The sequence below is a fragment of the Haliotis cracherodii genome, unplaced genomic scaffold, assembly GCF_022045235.1.
Source record: "Haliotis cracherodii isolate W230 unplaced genomic scaffold, xgHalCrac1.p SCAF_14, whole genome shotgun sequence".
Lineage (NCBI taxonomy): Eukaryota > Metazoa > Mollusca > Gastropoda > Lepetellida > Haliotidae > Haliotis > Haliotis cracherodii.
The window spans coordinates 4215408-4240826 of record NW_027266269.1 but is presented as its reverse complement, the minus strand read 5'-3'; the positions used below and the strand labels follow the sequence as shown (position 1 = coordinate 4240826).

General features: G+C 40.2%; 2 protein-coding genes and 1 pseudogene across 2 annotated transcripts; 2 read left to right on the top strand and 1 right to left on the bottom strand.

Moving 5' to 3' along the window:
• Nucleotides 1-828: 828 nt before the first annotated feature.
• Nucleotides 829-3429, top strand: LOC139461353 (uncharacterized). The gene is made up of 2 exons (XM_071242966.1): nt 829-858; nt 2182-3429. The coding sequence occupies exons 1-2, from the start codon at nt 829-831 to the stop codon at nt 3427-3429; spliced, it is 1278 nt and encodes a 425-aa protein (XP_071099067.1).
• Nucleotides 3430-8248: 4819 nt separating this feature from the next.
• On the bottom strand, nt 8249-9778 carry LOC139461352 (uncharacterized). Its single transcript, XM_071242965.1, has 2 exons — nt 9520-9778; nt 8249-8394 (listed from the first exon to the last, which is right to left on the bottom strand). The coding sequence occupies exons 1-2, from the start codon at nt 9776-9778 to the stop codon at nt 8249-8251; spliced, it is 405 nt and encodes a 134-aa protein (XP_071099066.1).
• Nucleotides 9779-17972: 8194 nt separating this feature from the next.
• Nucleotides 17973-19339, top strand: LOC139460896 (uncharacterized; annotated as a pseudogene).
• Nucleotides 19340-25419: the final 6080 nt, after the last annotated feature.

The window sequence follows — 25419 nt, the reverse complement described above, 5'->3', positions numbered from 1 at the left end:
TTTTAATCGTAGCATATGTGTTATTTTAATGTTTGCTAAATTTGTCAATAATCGCCAACAGCTGAAGGGATGATGTAAATCCGGCTAGGGTCCATGCAGGTAGCAAAAGCACTGTAAGTCCCCATGGACCCTAGCATGGTGATCTCTCTTCAGTGGCTGGCGATCTATAGCTCATTTTTATCTTGTATTGTTTCGTATGTTGTTATATTTTTATTGCTTACTACTAGTTTTAGACATGATCTGTGATAAATCTAGTTATTTTACTGTCCTTCGTCGACAGGTTTTTATTTCGTATAATTATGTGTATTATTAATGTACTTCTCGTCACGATATGGCTGAAATACTGCCGATGTGACGTTAAATCTTAACTCACTCACTCACTCACTCACCTCACTCACTCAATATACTATGACGATGATGATGACGTATTCACTGTTGTTGTAAAACATGATGTAATGGAAAGGGTTTTTAATAAACTATGATGTAGTCAAATGTTGTATTTTGTCTTGATTTTCACATATAAATAGTTTACGAAAGAAGTATAGACCATTCGCAACATACCAATTCACCGACATCGTCCGTGGAGAGAGAGAAAAAAATTCTGCAGCATTATTATTTTAGTCCGAGGCAAGGTGGTGCCTTTTATGGACCATCTAAATTTCATCAGAGTTTGAAAAGCATAGCCAAACGGTTTCCCTTAAGAAAGTAAGGTCTTTCTTGGGTGAACATGACGCCTACACACTTCACAAACCAGTGAGATACAGGTTTCCACGACTTAAGGTTCGTGTCAACAGCCCCAATGAACAGTGGGATGTCGATTTAATGGACATGGGACGTTATGCGAAGGCCAATGACAGCGTATGTTATGTATTGATAGCAATTGACATATTGTCTCGATATTTGTTGGTGGCTCCGTTAAACAATAAGAAACCAGAGACTGTGGCAGAGGCGTTCAAAACAATATTTTCCGAGGGTCACAATCCCTTAAAGATACATATTTCGATCCTGCGTAGAGAGCCTGGACATCAAAGTAATTGTGAAACAAAACGAAGACATCAAAGGCAATTATGCCGAGCGAGTGATAAGAACGTTACGATCCCTAATATCTAGGTATCTGACCCACAATAACGCAGGACGGTACATCGACGTGTTACCAGATTTAGTGTACAATTACAATCACACTGTATATAGAAGTTTGGGAAAACGGGCGCCCGCCTATGTCACCAAAAAGAATGAAGTTAAAGTGTGGACACATCTGTACATGAATCCAGTTTTGAAAAGCATTCAGAGCATCAGAAAAATCATCAAATTTCACAAGTTGGAGATATAGTGAAAATCAGTTATTTGAAAAGAACACTTCAGCAAGGAGCACTACTTGCGTTGGACGGAAGAATTGTTCAAAACTGCCACACGTACTCGTCGACAGAACATACTGCTGTACTCATTGAAAGATTTTCATGGCGAACCCGTGCGAGGACGATTTTATGAACAAGAGCTTCAGAAGGTCGATAAAGATTTAGACACAGTTTGGAACATCGAAAAAGTGTTGAAAAAAAGCGCGAGAGAGGGAGGGTCTTTTACCTAGCGAGGTGGGCTGGCTGGACATCCAGTTTCGATAGCTGGGTACCCGAAAGTGAAGTGAAAATGGTCTAAACATGGATCCCCCGTGTGGACTCGGGGTAGAATTTGTCCACAGCACCCCATTGCTGGTCGTAAAAGGCGACCAAATTGGGCAACCCGTTTGCCGTGGGTTGCGACCCTGTGTCGGCGGAGGACGGGATTCTGGTGGTTGAGGGCATTGGAGCCAGGAACAAGTGTTCCTATTGCCCAACACACCACTTCGACCCTTACTTCGCCTAGACGGGTGGTAGAATTGGCCCGATTCTATCAATCGGCTGGTCACGTCATGCCCTAGCATGAAATACATGGCTATATTATTAAGAATACAATTGCACGCTAAACTTTGTTATCAAAATCATTGTTTTGTTCCTGTTTGCCTAGAGTCGTATGTCAGAAGGCGGTGGCTCATGGGCCAATCTGGAGATAGAGACCTCTGAATTCTGTGTTTCTTGGGGAAAGTGTTATGGGCCGAACCAGCCTGACGCTTATTCTTTTTGATCTCATATCTTTTCAAGTCTATATTTTCTGGAGTATAACACCTCTGTATCCCTGGTGTTGCAGGTTGGCTTCCACTGTGACATCGTCCTTGTTGACACTCGATGGCGGGTGGGGAGCAGGGGTGCCGAATCACTACATAACACCATGGCTCACCACAATCTATCTGGTTCTTTCAAAACAAATAAACGTCGTCATGTCGATTCTATAACGTCTGACGAAGAAGAAACATCAACTGAGATTGCAGATTCTTGGCCGAGATTCATTGTCATCGCATCTGCTGATGGCAATCCTTTAAAACTAAATCCTTTCGCTATCTTGAAAGGCATTCAAAGTGCCTGTGGAGAAGTTACCAATGTTACACGTCTTCGTTCTGGTTCCATCCTTGTGGAATGTGCACGGAGACAACAATCTGTCAATCTGCTGGGTCTACAGCAGTTTGTTAACACCCAGGTTGTTGTTTCGGTGCACAGGACACTGAATTCAAGTAGAGGCATTGTCAGGGACCGCACACGCTGTCTTTCTGACATGGCAGAAGAAGAGATTGCTGCTGAATTGAAACATCAAGGGGTCACTGCTGTTAAGCGGTTCAGCAGAAAATCAGAAGATGGAAAATTTATCCCCACTAACACGTATCTTTTTACTTTTTGTCTTGCTAAAATACCAAATTCCATTAAAGCCGGTTACTTTAACATCGGAGTGGAGGTTTATGTTCCAAATCCTCTCCGGTGTTACAAGTGTCAACAGTTTGGACACGGGGCAAAAACTTGCACTCGCAAGGCCAGATGCTTCCGTTGCAGTGGAATTCACGAAGGTTCCGAGTGCACAGATGATGTCAAGTGTGCCAACTGCGACGGGGAGCATGTGGCCTCATCCAAATCATGTCCAGTGTTCGTATCAGAATCACAAATCTTAAAACTGAAGCACACGCAAAATATTTCTTTCTCTGCTGCCAAACAATTGGTACAACTTCCATCAAAATCACCCGCAAATATCACTTATTCAGCTGCAGTCTCTTCTCCGCCGCCAGTTCTCAAAGTTACTACAGCCTCTACATCCTGCCAGACTTTGATCTCTTGGGAAAAAGATGACCAGTTTACCATCGACGATGCACAGACATCTCAATCTATGAAATCTACTTCAGCTTCCCAGACAGACCATCTACCATCAGCACCTCAGATTCTGCAAACTCAGAAAACGGTAACTCCATCAGAACCCAGCCATGTGAAAATCACCAAAAACATTCAGGGCGAAGCCCATGTGACTAAAACAGAAAAAAAGAAGCTAAAAAAGATAAGGGCTCTCCAGCACTAGGAATTGCCTTCTCTTGCTGACACCACAGTAGAGGTTCATAATCCATTTGAGCCTCTAGCGATGGAGGTCAGTCCCTCACTCCCGGTTCGTGGGAGTGGACCTCCCTCTCACTCAAGAACTCCAGTTGAGCCTCCATGAATGGCTCCAATACTCTTATTCAGTGGAATTGCAGGGGACTAAAGAATAATTTTAATGATTTACAGTTATTGATACAGGATTTTAAACCATCAGCATTTTGTTTACAAGAAACGTATTTTAAAGATAATGATCAAATCAATTTGAGGCAATATGATGCATATAACTTCTTTTCTCCTCCAGGACCTAGGGCTACTGGAGGATCGTCAGTGTTGGTCAGGCAGGGTGTCATACATAGCCCTGTTCCACTTAATACTCCACTTCAAGCTGTTGCAGTCCGTTTAAGCCTCAACATTGTTTTCACATTGTGTTCGCTTTATGTACCTCCATCTTCTACTCTTCACCAAACTGATCTTCAGGCACTCTATGACCAGCTCCCCAAGCCCTGTATCATTATGGGCGATTTGAATGGGCATAATCCACTTTGGGGTAGTGCTGACACGAACAGTAAAGGTAAGATATTAGAAGATTTCATTTCGAACAACGATTTATGCATCTTTAATGATAACTCTAAAACTTATTTACATCCTGGAACAGGCACATATTCTTCTCTTGATTTATCACTTACCAACTCCGATCTGTTGAATGAATTCGAATGGTCAGTCCACAACGACCTTTGTGGAAGTGACCATTTCCCGACTATTCTTCAAACAATAATTCCAACTGACGTTCCTCCATCATCACGATGGAACTTCACAAAGGCTAACTGGCCTTTGTTCCAATTACTGTGTACGAGCAAATTACATCCTGGCCTTTTTGTTGATGTTCCTGATTCTATTACGGTGTTCACTGATGAACTGTACAAAATAGCTGATGATTGTATTCCAAAGTCCTCTGCAAATCCACACATCCGTAAACCATGGTTTAACAATGACTGCAGGCAAGCTAGGAAGGCACGGAAAAAGGCTGAGCGTTATTTCCGTCGCCATCCGATGGTCCATAATTTGAATCAATTTCAAATTTCAAATGCTAAAGCCAGGCGTACTTTTAAACATAATAAACGCCAATCTTGGCGTGATAATGTTTCAAAAATAAATTCACGAACACCCATGTCTAAGGTATGGAATATGATACAGAAAATTAAAGGTAAGGGTTCCATATCTAGCGTCCACCACCTTAAGAATGGGGATGACCTATTAACTAACAAATCGGATATTGCAAATAAACTTGGTGCAACGTTAGCAAAACATTCTTCCTCCTCAAACTATGTACCTAAATTCCAAATATACCAAAAACAGCAGGAAAGGAAAACTATTAATTTTAAATCAGATGATGGGGAAGATTATAATGAAGTATTTTCAATCCATGAGCTTCATACTGCTCTTGATCAGGCTCACGATACTGCTACAGGAGCTGATGGTATACACTATCAACTCCTGAAGCATTTACCAGAACCGTGTCTAGAAACCCTTCTGTTAATTTTTGATGATATCTGGACTTCAGGTGAGTTTCCTTCTTCCTGGCGTGATGCCATAGTTGTACCCATACCAAAACCTGGACGAGATCATACTGATCCATCAAATTATAGACCCATTTCACTGACCAGCTGCGTTTGCAAAACCATGGAACGTATGGTCAACAATAGATTAACATGGTACTTGGAATCTAATAATTTACTTACAAATATTCAGTGTGGTTTTAGAAAGAATCGAAGTACTGTTGACCATTTAGTTCGGTTAGAGTCATTTGTAAAAAATGCAATAATTAATAACCAGCATGCAGTGTCTATCATTTTCGACTTGGAAAAGGCGTATGACACTACCTGGAAACACGGGATTTTAAAAGATTTACAGGATTTTGGATTGAGAGGCCGTTTGCCTCAATTCATATCCAGATTTTTAACTGACAGACAATTTCAAGTCCGTGTGGGCTCAACCCTGTCTGATCATTATCATCAGGATCAGGGTGTCCCACAGGGCAGTATTTTGTCTGTTACACTATTTAGTATTAAGATAAATAGTCTCTCTAAGGTTTTAAATGACTCCATTGATGGATCTTTATTCGTGGATGATTTTAACATATCATGTCGTGGTAAAAACATGCATACTATCGAAAGACAATTACAATTATGTCTAAATAAGATAAATAAATGGTGTTTAGAAAATGGTTTTAAATTTTCAAAATCCAAAACAAATTGTATCCACTTTTGTAGGAAATACAAACCCCATAAAGACCCTGATTTAATTTTAGATAGCACTCCGATTAAAGTAGTAAAAGAGGCTAAGTTCTTGGGTCTTATGTTTGACCAACATTTAACGTTTTTACCTCACATAAAATATTTGAAAAATAAATGCCTGAAGGCCCTTGATCTCCTAAAAGTTGTTTCAAATTCCAAGTGGGGAGGGGATCAGAAAACCCTCCTTCAACTGTACAGAGCACTTATTCGCTCTAAACTTGATTATGGCTCCATCATCTATGGTGGAGCCTGCAAAAGTAATCTTAAACTTTTGGACTCTATCCACCATCAAGGTCTGAGACTCTGTCTTGGATCTTTCCGAACTTCTCCTATTGACAGTTTGTACGTTGAGGCTGATGAACCATCCCTCAAACAACGCCGAATTAAATTATCCTTACAATATGTCACTAAATTACGCTCTAATAACTCCAATCCTGCATATGACTGTGTTTTTAACCCACTTTATGAAAATCTCTATAATAAAAAATCATCGGTTCTCCCCCCACTTGGAATAAGACTTCAATCTGATATTTCTGCCGCTAAAATTAATCTTGATGCTATAGCCCCCACGCAGCTTTTGTCTTCTCCACCTTGGCAGTTAGTAAAGCCAGAGGTGGATCTGTCATTAACTAAATTAAAGAAATCGGAAACAAATCCACTTATTTATCAACAAAAATATAATGAATTAAGAAACACATATAATACTTACAAATCTATATTTACTGATGGATCCAAGGATAGTGGCGCTGTTGCTAGCGCCACTGTCATTGGATCCAGGACTATCTCCTCCAGATTACCCGATACTAGTTCTATTTTCACAGCTGAGGCCAATGCCATTTTAACAGCTTTACAGTATATCAGTAAACAGTCAAAATATCAGAAGTTTATCCTATTTTCCGATTCTCTTTCTTGCTTGCAGGCTATCCATAACATCTCATGTCAACATCCACTTTTAATCAAAATTATTGAATTATTTAATGAACTTGCTACTGGCCAATACGACATCGTCTTTTGTTGGTTGCCCAGTCATGTGGGCATCAAAGGCAACTCAATGGCTGATGCTGCTGCAAAAGCAGCACTCAACAAATCTGTGACACCACTTCTTATCCCATACACTGATTTTAAACCTGTAATCAGATCTTATATTTGTGATCTGATGCAAAAGAAGTGGGACTCCCAAGTAGGTATCAATAAATTACATGAAATTAAACTAAAATTTTGGTTACACCTACTTGGGCTGTCAGTCCAGATTTGAAGAGGTCATTATGCGACGATGTCGTATTGGCCATAGCAGGTATACACACAAATATCTTTTAAAAGGTGAGGATCCTCCATTTTGTATCCCTTGTGATGAGAGAATCACCGTCCAGCATGTCCTGCTTGACTGTGTTGATTTTTCCATCACAAGGGATAAATATTTCAAATCGTCATCTATTAAGGATCTTTTTTAGCAGTATCGATTCTCGTTTAATCATTGGTTTTTTAAAAGAAATAGAGTTGTGTGCAAAATTTTGATTGTGTTTTGTGAAATATAAATGTTTTATGATTGGTAGATTAAATTAGCAACTGAGAATGTTGGTGGCTGTATCCTCGAGGGGGGTTAAAGTACTGTAAAATTATTGTCCTCCTGAGAGGGTACATAAGTTCCACTGCTTTCAAGGTAAATTTAGTACTACCGTGTTTTTAATCGTAGAATATGTGTCATTTTAAGACGTGAGGCTAACTCTGCCAATAATCGCCAACCACTGAAGGGATGATGTAAATCCTGCTGGGGTCCATGCAGGTAGCAAAAGTACTGTAAGTCCCCATGGACCCTGGCGTGGTGATCTACCTTCAGTTGTTGGTGATCTATAGCCTGTTTTTATGTTGTGTTGTAAAATGTTAATATCTTTTTACATGCTCTCTGACTAGTTTTATGTACATCTGTGATATTCTAGTTATTATACTGCCCTTCGTCGGCAGAATTGTATGCAGTTTAAAATATATTGTTCATGTCAACTTTTGTTTCGTCACGATATGGCTGAAATATTGCCGATGTGACGTTAAACTTAAACTCACTCACTCACTCACTTCGTCACGATATGGCTGAAATACTGCCGATGTGACGTTAAATCTTAACTCACTCACTCACTCTTATGCCTACTGGCACTGATGTCATCTTGATGCATCCTTTTCAATGACATAGTGACACTGTCTTGGACGGTGTTTCAAACCAATGCAAACACTGAAATATGTACTGTGAATTTTCAGCAAAACGGAAGTCACTGGAAAGAAGTCTAGAATTCAGATACATCTTTACACTGAGCTTAACTGTCCTTTCTTGTGGAAAACAATTCTCTCCAATGGGAAATAGTCACGGAAATGATAGAGCCTCCCAAATATTCTCACTGTAAATAGACACAGACCTTTGTCCTTCGCCTGGAGCTAAATTCAGAATGTTATTTGGCTGCACCAAAGGTCCTTCTTCTGGATATAACAAAGTTCCGCTGTTTATAGAACGGGAAAGACTCAGTTCCTGGCGGGTTTCTTGAGGAATGTCTTTCTCAACTTCATCTTCTGAATCTGTGCAGTGATCTCTGATTTGTTCATTGGTGTTTTGGTGAGCAGGAGTGTCTTGCAAATCTTCTGTCTGTTCTGTCTTTGTTTGTTTTTTTCTAAATTAGCAGAAACATTCGCTTGTGAATGTTTGTGAACATGTGTCACTGCATTCCAAAGTTCTGGATTTGCTTTTTTACTGGTTGACTCCCAGATAGTATTGGTGGCAGCTGTTTCATAATGACTGTTGTGTGAAATAAGGTATTCTGTTTACCATGTGATGGCGAATGAGTTCCTTTGCAACACTGTATTGATCAGAGAGTCTCCGTTTAAGAGAAAGGGTAATTAATGATTTGAGAATCTGACACATTATGGGGTAATGCAGAGGCAACAGGCCGAAGATTTGTGGGCACCAAAACAACAGGACCTCTTAACCCATGCTGGCCACCCTTTGGAAAGGCAACTATACTCATGAAAGGAATTATCCTTGAAATTAGCTGTTTTTCAAGGTCACACAACTGTCCCACGACAAGTGGTACTTCTTGCAAATGAACTTATTGGCCTGAACATGGGGTGGCATTTTAGTTTTCTTCAAGTATTTGTCACATGTTTTACAAATGAACAGTCGTGGAGCATCAGATGAAGATAGCACATCTATAACTTTAAGCAGGACATGCTGATCATACTTTGCTGGATTGAATGATAGAAGAGAAGTTCTATATAGTAATCTGTGGCAACAAACACATTTGTATGTTGGACCCTCAGCTATATTGCCTTAAAAAAAGGGAGCTAAAACTATATTGACAGCTTGGTGCATAGATTCTGTATAAGCTTGTCTCCCCTGCAGAAAGTTCGACATGAGATCTTTCTTTGACTGATTAGAAGAAAGTCTCTTTTTTGAAATTCTCATAGCATCTTCATTCAGTATCCTATTTCTTTCTTCCGTATTGGCAGTATGGCGTAATGTTTGTTTTCTTCCCGCATCTTTCTTTTTCTGATATTCTTTTTGAATGCTTGTCATTTCACTTCTCTTAACTGTTTTGCTAAATGAATCCTTTCGTCTCAGGATTCGTCTCTCTTGCTCTGGCATTTTGTCTTTTTTAGCTACTTTTCTTGCAAAGTCTTCCTTGTGTTCTATTTCCTTTTCTGTGTCCGATTTCATCCTTCTTTTTTCTCTCTTTCTACAAGAATCTTTGTTTGTCAATTGTTCGCTCTTGCTCTTTCATTTTGTCTTTTTTAGCTACTTTTCTTGCAAAGTCTTTCCTCTGATCTATTTCCTTTACTGTGTCCGATTTCATCCTTCTTTTTTTCTCTCTTTCTACAAGAATTTTTCTGTTTGTCAATTGTTCGCTCTTGCTCTGTCATTTTGTCTTTTTTAGCTACTTTTCTTGCAAAGTCTTTCTTCTGATCTATTTCCTTTACTGTGTCCGATTTCATCCTTCTTTTTTCTCTCTTTCTACACGAATCTTTCTGTTTGTCAGTTGTTCTCTCTTGCTCTGTCATTTTATCTTCAGATATTACTTCAAATTTCAACTGCAACCTAAAAAAGAAGAATAAAATGTTTAATTCTTGATTAACGTACATCAACTGAATTGTTTGACAGGCATTACCTAGTAGTTGGAGGATGACAAAGTAGACACAATTTATGGATAACAACTTCTTTAAAACTGTAAAGGTGATGTTTCAGTTCAGATCCTTATACCGTTGTCAAGCAAGACTGAATGAGGATAGAGAGATAGATATTTGGAGATTTTACGAGCGCTTCAACCTCAGGCTACCTTTCGCACTCGGGGCAGACGGTTCTTATAAAGTATAAAATAGTGGGAATAAATATAAACGTCTAGCCTAAAAAACTGTAAGTGAAGGGGGATAAAGTAATAAGAAGAGAGGTTGAGGTTTTAGTGGCCATAGAGAGCCGCGGAGGGATAAAAAGTTCTACACTAACCAGGTTTAATTGGGGTGTAATAACTAGGATAGGTAGAGTGATAGAAGTAATCAGTTAAGCTGATGAGTAGCTACTAATAATAAAATAAAAATAAAATTATTTATAAGGGGGAAAGGGTAAATGGATATGAGTAGGTAACCTAAGTTAAAAACAGGGGCCTAGCGGGGCCTAGCGCGGGGGGTGGGTGGTGGGGGCAAGGCTGTGTGTCAGCGTGATTGGTGGTGGGCTTGTTGTCGTTGGCTATGGGTGGGTGGCTGGTTAAACGGTTATATTGATAGTATGGATGGATATGTGAGTTTGTGGCGCGGACGTCGGAGTAGACAATCCGCGCTATGGGTTGGAGGCACGGACGTCATTGTAGACAGCCCGTTATGGAATTTTGAGGCGCGGACGTCGTAGAAGACAGTCCGCGCTGAGAATTTCGATCCCGATCCGAATCTAGAATTTTGCTGTGAATGTAAGAGTTACATGCTGAAATTGTTTGGGAGGGTCTAAATTTTTTCTATTAGTTTGGTATCCTTGAGAAAGGTGGCTATTTGTAGGAAGGTGGCTGGTGGGTTATCGGGTTTAAATGGCATTGTAATATTATTATTGAATTTGGGTGGAAGAAAGTTATATAATGTTAACTGTTGTTGTTTATATTTACTACAGGTGGTGAATGTGTGTTTTATGTCTTCTATTGTGTTGCAGTGGATGCAGTTTGGGCTTATATGTCTATTTTGCTTATATAGTGTTGCATTTAAGTTAGTTTGATTGGCTTGTATTCTGTTTATGATTTTGTCTGCTAGGATTGAGTTTGTGTAATTTTTGCATTTTGTTGTTGGTTTGAAGAATGAATAGTGTTTTGATCCATTGGGACTTACATTTTTGGATGTTATTGTTAAAGTTTTGTTGTGTTATATGGTGTTTTATTAGTGTTTTTGTTTCGGTTTTGCTTGTGTGAAATTGTAATGTAGGTATTTGGTCAGTTGTAGCTATTTTTGCTGTTTGATCTGCAATTTGGTTTCCTGGTATGCCTGTGTGGCTGGGTACCCATACTAGTGTTATTGTTTTGTTGGCTGTTTTGAGTATTGTGTGGGTATTTACTATTTGTTTGATTAAGTCGGGTCTGGATTTGGAAGATTTGTCTGCTATTTGTTTTATGGAGTTTATATGTTCTAAATTATATGTTTAAATGAGATTTTGCAGATGTGTTATGAAGGGTGCTAACTTTTTTAGGGTAGCTGGTCTTAGGTTTTTGTATTTGTGAAGTATTTCGTTGTAAATGGGGTTTTGTTGTGCCCCAGCCCAATAATTAAGTATAGATTGATGTCGTTTAAGTTGGATTGATGTGATGCCTGTGATGATTTGTAAGGTGTTAAGGGAGGTGCCATTTCTAGTCCCCAGGGCTATCTTGAGGGCCTTATATTGTAATGAATTGAGCTTTTTTTCCAATTTATCTGTTAGGGAATGGAGAACCGGAGTGGCATAGTCTATTTTGGCTTGTATAAGAGTTTTGTATATGTTTAACAATGTTTGTTTGTCAGCTCCCCAGTGAGAGCCGCTGATGGATCTCATTAGATTAATATCTTTTTGGCATGAGTGAGTGAGTTAAAGTTTAACGTCACATCGGCAATATTTCAGCCATATCGTGACGAAACAAAATTTGATATGAACAATATATATAAAACTGTTTAAAATTCTGCTGACAAAGAGCAGTATAATAACTAGAACATCACAGACATTCGTAAAACTAGTTTGAGAACAAGTAAAAATAGATAACTAACTAATCATTTAACAACACATTATAAAAACAGGCTATAGATCGCCACCAAATGAAGGTTGATCACCGCGCTGGGGACCATGGGGACTTACAGTACTTTTGCTACCTGCATGGACCCAAGTCGGATTTACATCATCCCTTCAGTTGGTGGCGATGACTGACAAATTTAGCCAAACAGTAAAATTACACATATACTACTATTAAAAACGTGGAAGAAGTAAATATACCTTGAAAGACGCGGTCTTACATACCCTCTCAGGGGGACAATAATTTTACACTACTTTAACCCCCTTAGAGGATATAGCCACTAACAATCTCAGTTATTGATTTATTCAACCAATTATAAAAATGCATTTATTTATTTACAAAACATATTAATCAAAACTTATGAAGCAATTCAATTTCTTTTAAAAACGCAATAATTAAATGAGAACTAATAGTGAGTTGACCACGTTATTGATGTGGGGAGCCCATGTAAGGTGTTGGTCAAATGTGACTCCTAGGAATTTTGCTTCTTTTTGAAATTTAATGTTTTCTTTAGGAATGAGGGACATTGTACAGAATATATATAGTAGGCGGAGGATTAACAGTAACAACAATTGCATACATGAGTGGGATAACATGAGTAAGTAATGACAACGGAAGGATAATACTGTAACAACATTATGAACAGAGAACACAAAGGTGGAAGCCAAAGGGACATGAAGCCAATTAAATAGGATCAGTTACATGAAAGCCATCGGCTTCCACCTTTGTGTTCTCTGTCCATCATGTTGTTACAGTGTCCACCAATGTGTTTTCTATCCATCATGTTGTTTCAGTATTATCCATCTGTTACTCATGTTATCCCAGTCATGTATGCAATTGTTGTTACTGTTAATCCTCTACTGTTAATCCTCCATCTACTATATATATTCTGTACAATGTTCCTCACAACTGAAAGCAAAGGAACTGGACAGTAAAAACATTTAAATAGTAAATAAAAACGTGTTCATTAGTGCATGTACACATACCAGTTGCATGCCACTTTCAACTATTTCACAACATGTTTTTCTTTGTACATAATTATTACCGATTATAGAATAAAATATATCTCTCATCCACTGAAATCTACATTTGTGCTTGTTTGATTTTAATAAATTGCCCAAATAACTGTTTAGTTCCACGATCAGTGTTACATAGATCTCGTGTCTCACCACATCTTTATGTAATGTGTTGAACATCAGCAATGAATATCTGTATATGAAGGTAAGGCCACATCAAATAAATTACTTGTTTTAGTGACAATGTTTTGGGAAATGTCTAGATGAAGGAGGAGAAAAAGAAAGACAAATTTGGTCTAGTGTTCACGAGGAGTGATTCAAATTTTGCAATAGTGTAATTACAGTCACATCAATTAAAAAAAACTAAAAAAATATGAACTTAGGTTTTCAAAACCAGGACAGGTGGGTGTCGTAAAACAAGGAACTAGTTTGGTCTGGCCTAAATAGAAAATAATAATTATTGCAATGAATTATGGTGATAGAGAACTGGTGTGTCTATCCACAATCATTTAAACACATTGCAAATGATTTATAATTCTAAATACAAATCTGTGTACACAAACACACAAAAGTCAAGTGTTCAGGGTAGTCAAAGAGACAATTTTTTAAATAGCTCTTTGTTCCAGTGTCGCCTCCCTCAAAGATTGACATGACAATCTGTCTTGTATAAATGTAACTTCAATAATGGTTGACAACATGAAAATGACAAAATTTCAACTGTTAATAACAGTCATTATCAGCTTCTTAAAAATGTCAAGTGTTGATAACAGTCCTTATCAGCTTCTACTCTACCATAATGGATGACAACATGAAAATGACAAAAAGTCAATGTTGATAAGCCATTATCTGCTTCTAATCAGCAAGAGAGGAAGGAGATTCAGCAAGAGATGAAGGAGATTCAGCAGTCTTTCTGCAGATTCAGTCTTAGTTTCTTCCTTCTTAGGGGTCTCAGAAGCAGGGATTCCCTCATCAATCGACAGCAGAGCCATGTCATCCCCATCATCAGCAATGGAGAATGATGTATCAAGAGTTGGCTTTTCTGCCAGATTCTTCATCAGGAAATTCTTGTTTCTCTCCAAACCAGTGATCCTCTGAGTGAGGATATCAACTCGATGTTGTAAGTTGGATACATAGTCCTCAGCAGACTGCATTTCAGAAGTGAACTGCTTCCTAGCCTTTGAAACATGAGAATAACATCTTCCAAGGTGTTGTTGAGCATCACTCAAATTGTTCTGTGATAGCTTGAACTGAGCTGCAGACAAAGTAATGTCCTACTCTTCCAAAGTGCCAGATACTAACGATTTAATGTTAGGGAGAATCTGGACAGATTGGTATCTGGTAAGTTTTGATGGTGTACCCAGGGGAGAGAGGTTGGTTCCTTGTGAGGGGCGCTTTGTTGGTGTACTCATATTCACTGTATTGGATGACAGGAAGATTCTACAACAAAGATGAATCTTAGTAGTAAACTTGGAACGTGATCATGTCCTTTATTGGAAAGTGAAAATAAATGAAGGTGAAATATTACACAGCTAGTATTTATATCCCTTTGTATTGGATTACAGGAAGATTCTACAACAAAAATGAATCATTAATAGTAAACCTGGAACGTAATCATGTCCTTTATAGGACAGCCAAATTCAAGCTGAATAATCCTATGCCTGTGTCACTTGACCATGCAGGAAATAAACTGAAAAACTATTACAATTACCAATGACATATCATCCATGACTTCCTCAACCAGAAAAATGTAAATAATTGAAGGATTCATTTTTGTGGTATAGAGATCCAAAATTGACAACTGAAAATGGTAGAAAATATTATTAATAGTTAGGAAAGGCATTCTTGAGTTATGGATGTCATAATACTACTCCAAGCACACATGTAGGTGTATCACATTTACAACATAGGCCATGTAGCTCTAAAGTAAAAACTGCATTCCCCATTTATCTTTACAGATGCCAAAACACTAATGCCAAAGAACAAATGTACACACAAGCAAGCAACGCATGTCATTCAAGGATAATATCTACAAAGAATTACTCATTTTATACCAAAATAGAATTAGAACACTTCAGAACATATACATTCATTTTGTGAATATATACTTGTACATGAAATATATTCATGATATGCTAATGCATTGGAGAAGTATGACACCACCACTATTGTCGGCAGCTCTTGTGTTCTCAGTTGTGAAAAATAGTACACATAAAAAGGAAGAAACATGCAGAGTTAATCATATGCAGCCTTTTAGCCATGAAAAGCAATATATGGGTTCAGGTGATTAACCAAAATATGTATTCAAATGTGTATGAAGCATATTAGGGATAATTAGGAAGTATATTGTTCATGGTAGATTTGACATTAAAAGATAGACAACAAAGGTGAATTAAGCTTTTTGACAGGAATAAGTGGATTGTGTGTAACAGTCTACAGGAAAAGCACTACACCAAACAACACCACCCAGCACAGGCTAGGAAAAGGCCACACCATACAACAATAGGCTGGTTCAGGTGCCACTGTTCATGTTACCACCATGCACTGTGATGAAGTAGGCTGGTTCGGGTGCCACTTGTAAATTGTGTTTTCACAATAATTCACCATATACCTTGTCAAAGTCCCTTTGTCAAGTGGTATACATCTCAATTATGTTATTATGGTAGCAGTTCTCAGACAACCCTGTGTAGATGTTTCTGTAGAATATGTAAAGGAGTTATGCTCTTGCTAAGGAAACATTCGTAAAAACTCCCAAACTATCAAAAGGCATGGTTTTCAAGATCTGCACCGGAAACGAGGACTACCGTCATTTTCAGTCTAAGTCAAAGTCGTTGCCATTGAAACTCGAACAATAATGTTTTAAAAAATCCGAAACTATCAAAAGGCACCAGTTCACTACTTGAACTATCTATGTGCCAAGTGTGGTGAAGAAATATTGTACAGTTTTCAAGATCTGCTCCAGAAAATGAGGACTACCGCCATTTTCAGTCTAAGTCAAAGTCGTTGTCTCAGAAACGCGAAAATATTTTTTTTTAGACCCCAAACTATCAAAAGGCACCAATTCACCACTAGACCTATCTATGTGCCAAGTTTGGTGCAGGAATATTGTACGGTTTCCAAGATCTGCTCCGGAAACGAGGATTACTACCATTTTCAATCTAAGCCAAAGTCGTTGCCATGGAAACTCGAAAAATAATGTTTTCAAAAATCCCAAACTATCAAAAAGCACCAGTTCACCACTAGACCTATCTTTGTGCAAGGTTTTGTTAAGATCTCTCACGGTTTTTGCGTTCTTCTCCGGAAACAAAATGTGACGGACGGACGGAAGGACGGACGGACGGCAACCTTTCCTATATCCTACTTCCAATTTGTGGCGGGGGGTAATAAGGATATAATGAGGGGACAAACATGATCCAGTGATGTAACTTGGATACCAATCCAGGTACTAGACAAACAAACTTTGACCTTACATACATCACATTGGTCCCACCAGTAATTGAATAAAAAACAACAAACAAACAAAAAACAAACAACCACCAGCTATGTTGGACACGGAAACACTCCGATAGAAACTGACCAAACAACCTTATGGTAAGTGTGAGTGAGTTAAAATTTAACGTCGCATCGGCATTATTTCAGCCATATAGCGACGAGACCAAGCTAATATATACACAATTTAGTTATTTATGCAATGTCATATTTAAAAACAATTGATGACAATTGATGGACAGGCATGGGAATTGGGGGTCCGGCCGAGAGGGTATAGGTCGTCCCTTTCTCAGTCACAATATATCCCGGAAAACATTCAGATTACACATCACTGGCTCAGTTTCCGAGATTTACATCAAATGGCCCATGAGTAATGCGTACCTGTGTAACACTCTTACAGATACTCAAATCGCCCTCCCTGTAGCACTAACTGTCCCTCGACATGTGGCTGGACGGCTGTATAAGGTCCTCCGGGGCAGATATTTATTGTTTATGTACCTAGTACAATTTAGAACGACTTATCCTGTTTCGGCCGGACCCTCAAATTCCCATGCCAGTCAAACCCCAACAGCAAGTCAATACAAGGACAGGTCGGGGGGCGGACTATATCCAGCGCTAAATGGTTAACATTTATACAATGAACACCTCCAAAGCAACCTTACAGGATAAGATTTGCTAGATAAATAATACAAGTACTCAACAACAAATAAAATACAAAAAAAAAAAATAAAACACGCAAGACTCCGAACAAAACAAAACTGTCCTTGTTATCAAAACAAACAAAACAACAACAACAAAACAAACCCTACATTGGGCTCCTGCATATTCTACATCCACTTTAACACCCTAAAAGTTGTCCTTCGCACACACGTGGGCTATCAAGGTGAATCAACACCGGACACAGTGGGTTACTTGGGTACATATACGTAAATACAGAAACAAACAAAACAAAAAAACAAAAAAACAAAAAACAAAAACAAAAACACAAACAAAAAACAAAAACAAAAACACAAACAAAACAATGTTGGTTGGTACACTCATCTACGTCTGTACGTATCAGTTTGACAGGGGTGTTATCCCTGGAACTTCACATTCATACGATCCGTACGATAATTGGCAATATCTATATGTGCAGATAAAGCGTTGGTTGGTACTACCATCTACGTCGGTACGTATCAAGTTCGACGGGAGTCTCATCTCATCTATTACCCCTGGAACTTCGAGTCCTTACCCCTGGAACTTCGAGTCCTTGCAATCCGCACAATCATTCGAATCACCATACCTCTATATAAAGGATTGACCGTTACTCGTATCGCAGTCGTATGTGTTCAGTTCAACAGAGGTGTTACGCCTGGAACTACTTTCGGCGACTACCGATCGTTACTTTAAGTGCAATTATATACATAATATTGTTAGTGTGCAATTATTAACATACATATTGGTTTGAAACCCTGTAACGTGATGGATACGCAGGCGGTTGAACATGTTGTGACTTCTTTTGATAACGAATTCGGCAAAACCACCGCCCCTGTTGTCATTCCGGAAAAATTATGGCGAAAATTGTGTCGGCTCTCCCTATTCTTTAAATGTCTTTCTGGCTACATTTTTAATATGGGAGAACATTGGGGCAAAACCCATTTAGCAGACGGAAGGTTCAAAACTTACAAACGTCGTCAGTTCACATTGAACCCTCCAATACTTTTTACGCCCAGCCCCCCTGATTTGGCCGACCGTAAGGAAGGGCCCTCTATCTAGCAGCAAACCCAGGACCACTGACCGATGTCTATGAATCGTTAGGTATAGGAGCGGCTGTACTTTTAATGTACGGTTTATACTATGACTTACGAATGTTGATAGTATTAAGTGTTCAGACGACAATCGGAGAATTGGACATGGCTATCCTTTTCCAATTACAACAATTACAGACGAACATGGGTGCCGACCTACAGAGTTATACAGAAATATTCTGGCAGTTAGCGGATATTCCTAGATCAGTCATCGGACGTACTCTGTCCAAACCAATAACGCCAGAAGTACTAGGAAGTTTAACAATGGGAAGGGACCATCTCACTTTTTAGGCGATCGCAATTGGCGTTACGGCATGTCTTGACGCGATGCGCCCTTTGTTATAAAGACACATTTCCGATGAATGATCTGGGAACAAATTTTCCAACGGTAACTTTTTGCAAATGGTGTCGCCGGATACAACACGTGGAATGTGCAGCCGCCCTGCTAAAACAGTCTGGCTTATCCTACCGCATAGTGATACTTAACGCAGGAACACCAAATGCCCGCCAGTATATAGAACTCGACTTTCCTACCAGCCACTATTCGGAAGCATTCGACGTGCAGCCAGGGTTTCTGGAAGGTCGTGTTTCTCCACCTTTAGACCTCAGATTCAATTTAGATCAGTGTTCAGTCTGTAGGGTACCTTTTGGCTGTGATTTCATGGAGGTGCCGAGTGACATTCCACCTATATTGTACAAAAATCCGGCCTTCACACCGCCCAAACATCCCCTTGATAGATTCGACGTAAGGACCTTCATGAATTATTTCAGATCGTCAACAGTACGAATACCACCGGGGAAACCGGTACGAATATATTTAAGCCAGTCGTCCCCTCCAATAGAATTTCCATTGATTGCGAGACCAGACGCCTTATAGGTCCGCTCAATCGTAGGCTCGTAGAAACGAGGGCGCTACAAATTAGACTGTTCTACCCTCCTCAAAGTTCAGACTTTTGGGACGAATATTGTTGGAACAAGGGGGTGTCAGTTACGCAGTTAGCAGACGGGTTGAATCTACACAATGACCCCAACGAAACATAACATAGTTCTGCGGCAATAAGAATCGTCTCACAGAGAGGTCACACATAATCAATGCGTCACCACCATCAATAGTTTATGTCTCTTAACTCTATAGTGTATAAATGTCGTTCTTAAGTAACATATTCCTTGTGTCCATCTGTGTACCCTGTGTGATTTATTGGTATTAAGGTTGTACCCATGCATATATTCAAGGATTATTACTCCTATTGCACCTAAATCAGTGCAAACTAGTACAAATATATGCAAATGGGTGTCTCATTGTTATTAGAACTATGCCAATCTTTGTATATTAGACGTATATATATCTATTGAAATTGTATTCACGTGTGTGTGTTTTTTTTTGCAATTATGTGTGTATTTTCTGTAATTGTTCAAGGTCAACCAGCACTATGGTCACACCCATCTATTTAAAACAGTACGTAACAAAAAAAACAAAAAAACATCCCAAACTGAACCAAACCAGATCCCCACGGCACTCTACCTTAAGAGTGTGAGGACACACTCTTCGTCAGACCGGGGATCGTATTATAGGCATAAAATAATAGATAAAAGAATAGTAGTTAACAAGTCATTAAGACACCCATAGTAATTATATAAATAAACAAGATGAGGGGCTAACAGAGTAAGAAATAGGTATAACACATGGGAAGATATAGGAAGGGCAGGCGATATAGGCATTGAGGAGCACATGAGACATACTGGGTCACTGTTAACCAGGGGTGACAGTAGTAGGTCGAGGGTCGGGGTGATAGAGCAAAACAATAAAGGTAACATAACAAGGGAACATACAGGTTGCCAAAGACAAAATAGATTGGGAGAAGAAACGTAAGGGAAATTGCCCTCGGATTCATATATGGTTTGGGGGGTGACAGTACAGACTCTGGAAGTCAAGACGGTCACATTACCACAAGTATTAAAAAGAACCTAGAGATTAGACAACAGTGGGCTAGGACGACCTAATGTCAGGGGAGATAGGTGGATGGCCAATGACAATGGGAAAAATGAGTAAGGCCAAGTCGGGAGTTAAAAGACAAGGAAACGGAAGGTTCAGGACGGCTGGAGGATCCCACTTGAACACGGTGGTCACGTTCTAATATTCGAAAAGAAACATACAAATCTCCAGTATTTTGACTAGGGATTGAAGCCTTGCGGCCGAAGTTCCGTAATTATCAAGTGACCAAAGAGTGGGTTGACCAACAACACTAGAGTGAATAAAAGCTGTTGAACGAAGATCACTCTTTGTAGTTGTTGGAGTAACTACGGTAATAAATCCAAGGCCCTCGGGTACTGACATTGTACCTCTCGCTCGTCCCCGAGCGTCAGCACCAGAAACGAGGGGATTACCGTGGTTAGGTCGAAGAAGTACTCGATTTGCCATCCTGGTAATCAACAACAATTACCGTATTTTACCATCTTAAATATACCTTGGATACAAGATGAGGAGTTAAAACCAGTAAGATATAGGTACAACACATTGAAATATAGATATATATAGAGGACGGGCGACGTTAATAGTTGAAGACTACCGGGAACATACTTGGCCACAAATAAGCATGGGTGATAGTAGTAGATTCCGGGAGCAAGAAGCTACATTACAACAAGTCCGAATTAGGATCTAGTTATTAGATAAGAGTGGGGAAGAACGACCTAAGGTGAGAGGAGAAAGGTGGTGTACCAATGGAATAAGAAAAAATGAGTAAAGCCTTGACGTAGGTAGGGGGCTAAAAAGATGAGGGTACTTGAGCTTCAGGGCGGCTGGAGGATCCCACATGAACACCTTGGTCGACCAAGATTACTCTTTGTGCTCATTGGGAGAACTATGGTAACTCATCCAAGGCCCTCGGGTTCTGACATTTTTACCTCTCGTACATCCCAGTCTGTCAGCGCCAAGAATGAGGGAATTGCCGCAGTTCAGGTGAAGAGGTACTCGACTGGCTACACACTGGTAATTAACACCAATTACCGCCGGTCAATGTTAAAATTACTTTGGACACTATTGCCTGGCGCCAGTGTGATACTATTGCCTGGCGCCAGTCTATTGTTCTTGCTCTATACAAGCAGTAGGGAAGATGCTTCCCCCAAGCTACGACAAACAGCAGACACATCCTTCGTAAATTATACCTTAAACGTGGCTCTACTCCGTCACTACTTCTCGTTACAAAAACTCCTCGTTAGTCTCAAAGGAAGCAGTCACCAACAAAATGGCACTATTCCGTTTGTCCAACATTTCATTTACTAACTTTATCGAAACAGACACAAAGATCAGTATCAATCTAAAACACACAGTCGCCAAACCCAAAGCCAAAGAAATTATTTACACTAACCCGGCCGATCCGTTGTACTTGGAAGCACTGACAAGAACTGATGGGTACAACGACTGGTTCGGTGCATTAGCTTATTCTACTTATGGGATGTGTGCCGTTATTGCCCTACTGTTCGTCTTAGTATTCCTTGCTAACCGTCGCATAGCCGCGATAAGGCACAACTGACCTACTTCCTGTCAGAAATTGACAGCTTCCAACAGAAAACGTTTCTCCATGGTATACAACGCCCAATTATCACTCGCCATCGATGACACATTATTCATTTGCGACAGGCAAATAAAAACACTATCTGTTCAAACCAGAGGATATAACCATACCGTTCTGTTGGATGTTAGTGATCTCAAGGAAACTGTTGAACCGATCATTTCAAGCGTCACAACACCCCAACTTACGGAGTTTTGCAACAGATTTTTTCATTTGAATAAAGGTAAGTTTTCAAGATTATTCCAGTTAGTTTTTAAAAAAAACAAGTTTAACACCTGGTGAGAAATGTCATATCGTTTTTCTTTTCAAATAACAATTTGAGATTTGGATATAAGCTGTCTAAAGAGGTACGACGTCAGGACCTTCAGAAATTACTTCCGATCGACGACAGTACAAATAAGAACAAGGGAACCTGTCCGTCTATATTTAGGCCAGGCATCCCCCTCAATAGAATTTCCGACAAAACTGGAAGAAGATACGAAACGCCTCATAAGTCCGCTTCCATCTAAAGTAATGGAGACAAAGGTGGAACAAATAAGATTGTTTTACCCACCAGAGGTACGAACCTTTGGGATTGGTTTTATTGGAACAAGGAGAACGTACATCTTCTCACCAAAGACAAGCCCTAAACAAACAAAAATGAAAATAAATAACAGACTTGTCAAATCAAGAAACGGGTTAAAGGGACAATACTATACTCATAAGGTATTGATTGGTACTCATATCTCATTCAGCTCATATCAAGTTCGACACAGGTGTGTACATCTTATTTCTTTTGGGGTTAAAAAGACAAGGAAAAATGGAGGTTCAGAGCGGCTGGACGATCCCCCTTGAGCACTGTGGTCTTGTTCTAAAAAGCCATACAAACCTCCAGTACTTTAGACTTGGGACTGAAGCCTTGCGGCCAAAGCCTCTTCACAAACAGAGTGACCATAGAGTGGGTTGACCAACAACACTAGAGTGAATAAAAGCTGTTGAACGAAGATTACTCTTTGTGCTCATTGGGAGAACTATGGTAACTCATCCAAGGCCCTCGGGTACTGACATTGTACCTCTCGCTCATCCCAGACTGTCAGCACCAAGAACGAGGGGATTGCCGTAGTTCAGGAGAGGAGGTAACGACTGTTACACTCCTGTAATTAACATCAATTAACGCCTGTAATTAAGGTGTTAAAAGTACCTTGAAACGTGGTGGATTGATGCGGGGTACGATCTTCCCTGGCGATTGCCAAAAGCATTGTCAGGTAACGTTGCGCCGCAGTTGCGCAATTAGAACTGTGCGGCGGTCGCCCAAGTAAAGTGACGTGGCGTAGCGATTGCTGCCAAAAAGCATTGTCAGGTGACGTTGTGCAGCGGTTGCACAAGCAAAGTGGACTTGTGCAGCGGTTGCACAAGTAAGGTAACTGTGTGCAGTGTTTGCACCAGTCAGATAACAATGTGGAGAGTTAGTGCGAGTGAAGTACCTGTTCTTGAACGGGAAGGAACGGTGCAGACGTTTGCACTGCCGCGACCACACCGAGATCCACGTGGGACGATTTGGAAGAAGACTGATGATTGCTGAATCAAGGGGACATTTTTAACAATTGACATTTGTGTGTATGTGTGAGTGAGTTAAGTTTTAAGTCACATCGGCAATATATGTAGCAGATATTGATGCATGATAGTGAACATAATGATTCATATCATTGTTGTAAAAGAGCGAGATCCTTGAATTAAACCTATATCAGTTAAGCCAGTACCATGACTGGCACAACAACTGTAACGTCAAAAGACACCCCTATCTCAGCCTCCAGTAACACAACCTTGGACCACCCCCCTCTAAACAAAAACAGTCCGAACCGTTCCCCGACTTTTTACAAGCAGTTCGGCATCAGGCAGCTATTATTGACAGGAACAGTGACGATTTTATCAGGGATCTCGTTCTTAGAAATGCATGCCAAAATGTCAAAAGATTTGTGCTCACTAGGCCACACTCTACTCTCGCTGAAGTTGTACAGAGCGCAGAAATCACTGATACAACTGACTCATAAAAACGACTCACGAGTCATGCACGCTATCCATTTGTTAAGTGAACAGGTAGATGAGCTTTCCACCAACTCCCGGCAAAATACAACACAACCAGTAAATGTGGTAGGCCTAAGCCAATACTTGCAACACCAGACACCGCAGGTACCAACAATCTACTCGGAAAACATGGCAACACCTACTCAGCAAAGGCCTTATCAGTCACAAAATTACCCATATGCCCAGACTCGATCACACACCAGTCGTAACAACCAGTACTTACCTCAGGGAAACTACCAGTATAAACCGGAGGGTTTTACCCCCCAACGAAAACCGATACCGAACAACCGTGCATACACATGTCGCGGATGTGGTATGTTGCATGTGCATCCCAGAGCCCGATTAATACAGTGCTTTCACTGCAACAAACAGGGACACATTGCTCGGTGGTATACCACAAGGCAACCCCCAGTTTGACGCCAGTAGCTTGAAAACAGCCCCATAGACTATCACTCACAATTCTATCAACATACTGACATTCCAATAAGCTTAGATGTAAGAAGTGAACTGGAACCCTCCGTAATCACCAGTGTACATGGGTCGACAACCCCTGAAGATTCTTGCCCCTCTGTCCCCCCCTCCTGTTATCGGTACGATCTTCCCTGACGATTGCCAATAAGCATTGTCAGGTAACGTTGTGCAGCGGGTGCACAAGCAAAGCAACATCGCGCAGCGGTTGCGCAAGTAAAAGTAAAAACTGTGCGGCGGTCGCACAAGTAAAGTGACGTGGCATAGCAATTGCTGCCAAAAAGCATTGTCGGGTAACGATGTGCAGCGGTTGCACAAGCAAGATCACGTTGCGCAGCGGTTGCGCAAGTAAAGTGGACTTGTGCAGCAGTTGCACAAGTAAGGTAACTGTGTACAGTGTGTGCACCAGTCAGACAACAACGCAGAGAGGTAGCGTGAGCGAACTACCTATTCTAAACGGGAAGGAACGGTGCAAACGGTTGCACAGCCACGACCACACCGAGATAGACGGGGGACCATTTGGAGGAAGACTGAAGAGTGCCGAATCAAGGGGACGAGAGAAGTGCAGGAAATCCAAACAGAACTCTTAAGTGGTGACATTTTGACAATTGACATTTGTGTATATTGCCAAGTTCTTGGATCAAGTTGATTGGGTAAGCAGATATTGATGCATGATAGTGAACATAATTATTCATGTAATTATTGTAAAAGAGCGAGATCCTTGAATTAAGCATGCCACTTACTCCCCAAGCTAGCGATAAACCCATATCGGTCAAGCCAGTAAATCAGCAGTGCCTAACACCAATCCCTACTACTAGGCCAGCCTGGTCAGCATTGTTTTCATCGCCATGTGCTAGTAATAAAACTTGCCCCGATGAACCAGAGAGCACTACGACCATGACTAGCACAACAACCGTAACGTCAATAGACACCCCTATCTCAGCCCCCAGTAGCACAACCTTGGACCACCCCCTCTACCGTTCGACTGGTCACCCTTTAACACGCCTGTAGCAGACCCCC

Bases quoted from the DNA above. Each gene is read 5' to 3' on its own strand.
- LOC139461353 (XM_071242966.1), top strand. From the start codon at position 829: ATGGGACGTTATGCGAAGGCCAATGACAGC. The intron at 859-2,181 runs GTATGTTATGTA...CTGGTGTTGCAG, and splicing joins ATGCGAAGGCCAATGACAGC to GTTGGCTTCCACTGTGACAT.
- LOC139461352 (XM_071242965.1), bottom strand. From the start codon at position 9,778: ATGACAGAGCAAGAGAGAACAACTGACAAACAGAAAGATTCGTGTAGA. The intron at 8,395-9,519 runs GTAGCTAAAAAA...CTGCTAATTTAG, and splicing joins GGAAAGACTTTGCAAGAAAA to AAAAAAACAAACAAAGACAG.